Source organism: Gossypium hirsutum, chromosome D05, assembly GCF_007990345.1.
Source record: "Gossypium hirsutum isolate 1008001.06 chromosome D05, Gossypium_hirsutum_v2.1, whole genome shotgun sequence".
NCBI lineage: Eukaryota > Viridiplantae > Streptophyta > Magnoliopsida > Malvales > Malvaceae > Gossypium > Gossypium hirsutum.
The window spans coordinates 2796943-2805407 of NC_053441.1; the positions used below are offsets into that span (position 1 = coordinate 2796943).

An 8465-nucleotide genomic window follows, 5' to 3' on the forward strand; every position below is an offset into this window, starting at 1 on the left:
TCTAAAATCCGATATTCAACATGATTATATAAACATAAAAAGATTATAAATTTAATAATGTTAACAACTTAATAATGAACTTAATTGAAAATAAAAAAAATTAAAATATTTTCTTATCATTTGCAATTGGACGCCGATTGTTATCGAAACGAATAAGAGGAATTGTTATTATAAAAATAAATTAAAACGAATAAATTACAAAATAGAAAATTAAAACAACAAGAAATTGAGAGAAATTTAATGAAAAATTGATGACTAAAAACTCGAGAGAATAGATCAACTGAGAGAAAGAGAATGAGATTTGAATGAAAAATGAAAAAAATGACTTGGTTTGTATAACAAATAAATTAGCCACTTTTAGCCCGTGCCTGAAAATATGGACATGTTTTCTTGCTTAGTTAGACGAAATAGGACGTATTTTTAGTTGAGTTAGTAGAAAAATGTGTTTAGCATGAAAATATTCTAAAAATCAACCTATTTATCTAAATATTCAAAAAAATCAAAGAAAAACTTCAATTATTTTAAAAACTGACTTACTTATCAAATTTAGCCCAGATCCCATCTAACTCTCAATAACTATTGGAAGCATCCACAATTGAAGACCGTTAATTTCTCAAGTCTGACCACTAAACAATGGTCCACGTTAATAGAATCCTACGTGTCAGAACCTATGAGATTATGGGACCACAACGAACAGCATTTCACCACGTGTCACGAAACGAATCCGGGTTGTTGAATTGAAATGAAGGGAGGCAGAGGAAAAGCCTTGTTTATTTTATTTTATTTTTTATATTTTAATTATTCTCTCCCCAGGTTTTATTGTCTCTACATGTAATAACCTGAGCCCCTGCTTCGTTGTCACAATCACCAAAAACCATAAACAGGAGAGAACAAGAAAAGACCTTATTTCGTTTACAAGGGGGAAAGAAGAGAGCGATAGAAAGGGATCGTGAGGTGTAATAATGGAGAATCATGAGGAGGAAGTGAAAGAAAAAGAGATGACGGAGGAGGAGGGGGCGGAGGAAGAGCAGGAGGAAGGGGATGATGTGACCAGCTTGACGCTTGAAAGGGTGGCTGCGGCTAAGCAGTTCATTGAAAGCCACTATAAAGCTCATATGAAACATATCCAAGATCGTAAAGAAAGGTATATCGGAATTTTTTATGTATATAATAATATATGTATATTGCATGTTGATTATATCTATATTATTCATTTTTTTATTTTTTATTTTGCATGGCCTTGGATGTTTCTTTCGAGAAGATCTTGTTTTGGGTATTCTCAGAGTCTTTTGATTTTTCAAGCTTGAATGTATAACGTGTTTGGTTTTAATATTGCATGGCATTGGATTTGGTATTGGTATTGGGAAATTTTTATTCTTTTGTTTTTGCACTTTGAATTGAAAATCAACTGAAAAGTTATAAACTTGGGGGTTGTTGATGAAGGGAAATGTGTTTTAAAGGCTATGCTTAATTAATGAATCAATGTCTTTTTCCGTCCTGGGGTAACCGGGTGCTGTTATACAGTCATCCAATAGATAGATGTGTTTCCGGGTATTCTTTTATCATTTCGTCCAACAGGAATTAAAAAGTGTTCAAAAGATTATAGGAACATCAAGCTGATAGCAAGTTATTGTAGGATTTGGATGGCAGTGGGAGCTTTGCAATGAAATAAAGAGAAAAGTGAATCTAGATCAAATAAACAAATTTCGAGGTTCTTTTTTTTTTTTCCATAACCTTTTCTATCCTCTATGTACATGGCAACAATGCTCTAGAGTTCTCAAAACATACACATACAAATGTGCTTTCATATGATGAGTATATATATGTTTAATTTTCCCCCCAATGAACTTGTTGGTGAAGAAATGCATAGAAATTACAATTTTTTCTCGATGAAAATTACATATTTATATTGCTACGCAAGTCCATTGTTCTATGAACATCACAGCAGGAAAAGGAGCTCTAAAAGGAGTGAAACTGCCAACAAGGGCTTATCCATCGTTCAAAGGACCAACTAAGGCCATGGTCCAAAGTTTTTATATCTGCCAACCCCTTTTGTTTGAGTTAGCTATGTCAGAGAAAGCTGCATTAACTTTTGCATGTATTGTTTTTCCATCTCTTTCAGTCTTCCAAGACTCTGGAGTCTGGAACCTATGTTAGAAGAAGCATTTTTGTTATAGCCTCTGTGTACACAGGAAGAGACTCTCATATGTGGGTTGCAGTTATTCATTTTTTGTATCCTTGTAACTATTGGTATATTTATATTCGATGATTGTAGTTTTATAGAAGGATACAGTTATTGAGAAGAGAATAAATCTAAGAGTTTGATTTTGGTGTGTCTTGGCAAAATGCAGGCGCTTGGTTTTGGAAAAGCAGTTGGCATCTTCTGATTTTCCAGAAGAAGAACAAATCAATCTGCTCAAGGAGTTGGAGCGCAAAGAGTCAGATTATATGAGGCTTAAAAGGCACAAGATCTGTGTCGATGATTTTCATCTTTTAACAATTATTGGAAGAGGAGCTTTTGGAGAGGTTAGAACTACAAACACTTTTGAGAGTATTCATAGGACATCCTTTTGACAATTATCATTTCCCCTTCTTTCTTTTTCCTTTTTTTACTGCAAGGAACCATCATGCTGTTGTAGAAACTTGCGTGACATTTGCAAAATGATTGCCATAATTACAGCATGAAACATTCTATTAAAATGGAAAGAAAGATAATTATTACAAAACCTATGCCACTTGAAATCAGATTTGTAAATGTTAAGCAATTAACAGCTAACAATAGCATTCATCGACTGAGGTGCATATAAAGTTAGAGATAGTGATTACAAGATTGGCGATGGTAGAATTTTTGGTGCTTTATGTGAATTTTTTAACATGTTGCAACATTGCTAGTCTTGCGGTAGGATCACTGTCAGCTAGAAGAACCGAGTAAAGATGTTCCAAACAAACATAATTTGGATGCTTCAGTTTTGTAGTATTGATTGAGACATACAAGCCATTTTTTAAAGAGATTACTTGAAAATTTGAGGTATTTTATGCACTGAGGTATTAGGTGGTAGGCCTTGAATTTTTGGAGAAGTAAAAGTCCTCCATTTTAAAGTAGAATTGGACTCTGTATGCTATTACAGTATAAACTTTTCAATAGAGTTCAATTTTAACTGCTAGGCATTCCTGAGATAAGAAATCTTTTGAAACAATCTTCTTGTTTTACACATTGTTTCCTACACTTATAACTATTGCATGTGTATTGTGGGCTGTGCCTTTATTTTCCAGCTTGAGTGCAACTCCTACAACTAGCATAATTCATTGTTATGTTTTCTTTTAACTGTTCTGTTATGATGTTGGAGGTCTTGTTCATATGTTGTTGTTAGTTTACAGGTAAGATTGTGTCAAGAGAAAAAATCAGGTGATATTTTTGCCATGAAAAAGTTGAAGAAGTCAGAAATGCTTAGCAGAGGACAGGTGAGATCTGAAATCATTAGTCGCTAAAGCTCAATTTTCTCGTTCATAGCATGTTTTAGAAATTCCATCTCCATTTTTCTTTCTAATATTTTCATAATGCTGGAAAATCTCTCTCTCTCTCTCTCTCTCTCTATCTCTTGTGTTATATTGCTACTTGTTTCATTTCTTTACACTCACAGATTGTGCATATAATATAGGTTGAACATGTAAGAGCTGAGAGGAATTTGCTGGCAGAAGTTGCCAGTCACTTCATTGTGAAACTCTATTATTCTTTTCAAGATGCTGAGTATCTATATCTAATCATGGAGTATCTGCCTGGTGGTGACATGATGACTTTGCTAATGAGAGAAGACACTCTAACTGAGACTGTGGCTAGATTTTACATTGCCCAAAGTGTTCTGGCCATTGAATCTATTCATAGGCATAATTACATTCACAGGTTAGTAGCCTTTTGTTGGTACCAACAGAATATCGGGTAGTGTAAACGTGGAATCTTGTTAAAGGCTGTGTAACTTCTTTCCTTCTGTAGCTCTTGTGAATTATTATCAATATCTGACAAGCTTGTGTTTGGTTCTTTTTCCTTCTACCAGAGACATTAAACCTGATAATCTTCTATTGGACAAAAATGGTCATTTGAAGCTTTCGGACTTTGGTCTTTGCAAGCCTCTAGACTGTAGAAATTTATCATCTATAAACGAAAATGAAACCCTTGATGATGAGAATTTGAATGAATCAATGGATGTTGATGGACACTTCCCTGAATCTGGTAGAGGAAGGCGCTGGAAAAATCCCCTTGAACAGTTGAAGCACTGGCAACATAATAGGAGGAAATTGGTATTACGATACTTTCTTCTTGTTAAGTTGCATGTTATAATTCTAACGTGTGCATGCATATGTACAGCCACAGGAAGCATGTTTACGAATTCTAGTCCCATTTGCTTGGAGAAAGGATCATATGAAACTGTGATTCCACATCATTCCTATCCCTTTCTAATAGGGGAATGCAAATCGGATTTTTCCTCCTGAAAAAATTCAAATCAAACTAAAAATGCTAGAAATCAGGAGAAAACATCCAATTTGTCATTCCCCTATTAGAAAGAGATAGGAATGACGTGGAATCACAATTTTATACAATCCCTTCTCCATTTGCTTGATATTTAAGATATTGAATGAACTGAACTGTAGGATTAAGCTGATTTATAATTCATTTGCCTTTCCTTTTGTTGCTTGTATGTCTTGTTTGAGACTGCATTCTTGTTAGTGAATTTTGGGAGGGAATCAAGTAATATATTGAATCATTTATTCTGTCAATTATTCTTGGGTTGTTTTCCTCTGGTTTCAATGGCAGGCATTCTCAACAGTTGGAACACCAGATTATATTGCCCCTGAAGTATTGCTCAAGAAAGGATATGGCATGGAGTGTGACTGGTATGACTTAGGATGAATGATACTTAGTGATAAGATTTGTAAAATTTGGATCCTGTTTCTGTCATTTAGTCATTCTTCATCTGCTTTTTTTCTTTAATAAATTCTCATCAGTTTACCTGTTGCAGGTGGTCACTTGGTGCTATCATGTATGAAATGCTTGTTGGTTATCCTCCATTTTACTCTGATGATCCAGTGACTACATGCAGAAAGGTTTTTCTCTCTTTCAAAACTTTCAGCAGTTTTAAGTTGATCCATGGAGAATTAGCTTTTAACTTTCATTATCCTATTTTAAACGTTCATGTGCCCTTCTTCATATCCTCATTATATATAGTCTGCCTTATTGTCATCTTCTTTCTGTTCTTTTATGATCTTAACGATAAATTTAAGGTAAAATTAGTATTTGGCTAATTCAGTTCATTTTGTGGATTTATACAATCATGTGGTGTGATGTTACGTGCGATATTAGTTCTTTAGCTCTCTGACCTCTTATACAAGATTAAATACTTCCATTGAAATTTCCAGATTGTGCACTGGAGAAATCATTTGAAATTTCCAGAAGAAGCAAGGCTGACACCAGAAGCAAAGGATTTGATCTGTAAATTGCTTTGTGATGTTGACCATAGGCTTGGTACACAAGGAGCGGACCAAATTAAAGTAATTTCTGAGAATATCAAAATAGTTGTTTCCCATTTTCCCTTACATTGTGTTTTCCACATACTAACGATGAGTATAATTAGGCCCATCCTTGGTTCAAAGATACTCGTTGGGACAAACTCTATGAAATGGAAGCAGCATTTAAACCGCATGTTGAGGGAGAGTTTGATACTCAAAATTTTATGAAATTTGATGAGGTTAGTTATTATGAGTATATTTATGCTTTCTCAATATTTTACATTTTTATTTTGAGGTGTTTTTTTTATGCTCTATAAAAGGCATTTTCTGCCTTCATCTCTATGGAACCTATTGGTGATAAATTCTGACTGTTTCACAGGTGGACTGTCCAAGAACAGGATCCGGGCCATTAAAGAAGGTACCTACTTTTTTGCAAGGATTGTAACCATTCTTTGAATACTCAACTATTCTTCTCCTGTGACCATTCTATATTTATAATGATGAAAGTTTCATCTCTGGCTTCAGAGTCACCTCCACTATTGTTAACTTACATTGAGCATTTGTATGTCAAGTTATTCAAACTTAACATGTCTTGCATAACTTACCTTTGTGTTCTTACCTTCTTGCCAGACGTTTTTAGCTCCTAAAGATCTTAATTTTGTGGGCTATACATACAAGAATTTTGAGGCTGTCAAAGGGTTGCGCCATTCTTTTGGTATGAGATTCTTTGTTCCTCTAGTGTTACCTTTTGTTTATATTTCGACTGGTTCTTTTTTGTCAAATCTTTGATTTCATGATTTAAAATCATATTTATTTGATTTTTTTTTTCCTTTCTTGATTCCTTTGATCAAAACTTAAAAGTTCCTTAAAGCAGTGACCTAAGTAACTAATTATAAACGTTCATGGAAAGACACCGTCGTATATTTCTTCTTGTTTGCTTAACCTCCATCAATAAGGTCACATATTTATTTATCGTTGAGGAAATTCGGTCTTTCCAACAAGCCAGCCCCATGCATGGTTTTGGAGTCAAATTACGGTTGCCCTTCCGCTGTCAAACAGACTAATACTAAACTCATTCTTGTCTAGAATTGTTAGTCTTCGTTTAACTGCTTTTTCTAAATATTTCATTAATCTGTGCTGCTACAATAGTATGGATCAATATGATTCATACCACATCTAAGTAATGTAGTGCTCATTTCATGCTGCATAGTGTTGACTGTTAGATGATAGGTCTTTTTAGCTTAACAAGAGAAGGACCACCGTTCAACTCAAATGTTGTGTAGCCTCTCAAGTGCACATGCATGTGTTGTTTCAAATGGTGTTTAAATTCATTTTGTTGCCAAACAAATAATTTTCTTATCATTCATTCAACTCCAGCGGATGTAAAGGAGTTTGGACCGGTAAGGCAGGCATCAACCGACTCGTTCCACAGTAAGATACCATTCCTAAACTAGCATTTTCAGGTCTGGTTTTTGTTTATCTGATAGGGTCAAAACATTTCTCACAAATGGGGGTTTCTGTTTTAGGTGATTCTGGTGTGGACTACTCTAATAGTGATAAGGAAACAAGGATGCTCTGACTATCAGAAGAGATGGCATACATGTCACTTTGTGGAGTGGCTCAATCTTTTACATGTACAAACACCATGCACAATGGATAAACGAACTCTTTTTATATTTTGATTGATGGGTCTGCCTGCTTATTTCAGTCAGGTTCTACCATGAGCTTCTTATTTAGCCAAACTAATAAGTGTACAGTATTTATGAGTTAGAAAGGAGTAGAGATTTTTGATGGGGTTGGTTGGTAGTAGCCATAAGGGAGAGTTTTTATGTCCATTTAGTCTTTGAGTTAAAATGTCTTAATTCAAAGTCAAAGGTTCAGCAGTCAAGATACTGGTTGGTATTATATGAAAGCATTGTTCTTCGGTAATGAATTGCAAATTATATGAAATCATCTTTCTTTAGTTTTATCAGCGAACCAGGTGCTTTGAATTAGTTTAAATAATGTTGAACAGCAAATTTATAACAATACTAGATTGGAAAAAACGGTGTAAAAAATATGCAAGAAATTGGTTTTGGGCATCTTGGTGATAAATTAAAGCCCCCTATGGATGAGTTTTATTTTATGAGTTAACCTTTTTTTCATAGAAAATATAAAAAATACCAAAGTACAGTCTCAGTAGTATAAATATCTGTTGTTTTTTAAATATTGGTTAATATGTGTTTTTTTAACAATGATTTTAATGGTGAGCTTGATTTGATCAACAAGTGAAAGGGTAAAAAATGAAAAAAATAAAATAAAATTGAAGTTATTTGACAGATTAAAGCAGGAGAAAAGTATGGTTCCAAAAACTTTTAAACCTTTTACTTGATTTGAATTGAAATTTAATTTCATTACAATTGGATATAATGATAGCACATATTACATAATACGAGATTAAATCTTAAAAAAATAAAGCTGTCTGTTAATGGTTGGCTTTTCAGTTTAACTACTTACACATACTAATACTACAAAATCTTTTTATGTATTAGTATTAATCTCTACCGTCGGGCAGCACTGCTCACATCTACCTTGTAGGTTGTTTTCTATGCCAGTTTTTTTGTGACATAATAACTCTAGGCCCAACTGTTTTCTTCCGTTGTTGACCAGCTCGCCAGTGAGAGACCGAGCCTAGGACATTGATTCACCCATTTCACTACCATCCGTCAATGCGACGTCTGGTGAGACTCCTCTCTAAGTTGTTTCACTTTCCTTTATGCTTCCCTCCGCTTTGTGAAGTTTGTGCCTTGATTGTTGCAATGTCGGCGTCTCCACGAGGTCTCCATCGGTTCTATTTCCTGACGGTTGATGGTATCATCGCACCAAGGTTTACCCTGGTGACTGTTATGATTGATTATTTGGAGGTCTTTTCGACCTAGGCTCCCCCACCATCCGGTCCTCATTGGCGCTAATAGTGATTTCGA

At 34.5% G+C, this 8465-nt stretch overlaps 1 protein-coding gene across 1 annotated transcript; it reads left to right on the forward strand.

The window, feature by feature from the left end:
• The first annotated feature begins 783 nt into the window (after window positions 1-783).
• LOC107907124 (serine/threonine-protein kinase tricornered) lies at window positions 784-7474 on the forward strand. Its single transcript, XM_016834361.2, has 13 exons — window positions 784-1144; window positions 2352-2526; window positions 3379-3462; window positions 3660-3901; window positions 4053-4296; window positions 4811-4890; window positions 5016-5100; window positions 5413-5544; window positions 5628-5741; window positions 5882-5920; window positions 6133-6217; window positions 6880-6933; window positions 7029-7474. The coding sequence occupies exons 1-13, from the start codon at window positions 963-965 to the stop codon at window positions 7079-7081; spliced, it is 1569 nt and encodes a 522-aa protein (XP_016689850.1). The 5' UTR covers window positions 784-962; the 3' UTR covers window positions 7082-7474.
• The last annotated feature ends 991 nt before the right edge of the window (window positions 7475-8465 follow it).

What these genes read in the sequence shown, in the direction of transcription:
- LOC107907124 (XM_016834361.2), top strand. Translation starts at nt 963, where the DNA reads ATGGAGAATCATGAGGAGGAAGTGAAAGAAAAAGAGATGACGGAGGAG. An exon ending in GATCCGGGCCATTAAAGAAG is followed by an intron (nt 5,921 to 6,132) that starts GTACCTACTTTT and finishes CCTTCTTGCCAG; the next exon opens with ACGTTTTTAGCTCCTAAAGA. An exon ending in ATCAACCGACTCGTTCCACA is followed by an intron (nt 6,934 to 7,028) that starts GTAAGATACCAT and finishes TTTCTGTTTTAG; the next exon opens with GTGATTCTGGTGTGGACTAC.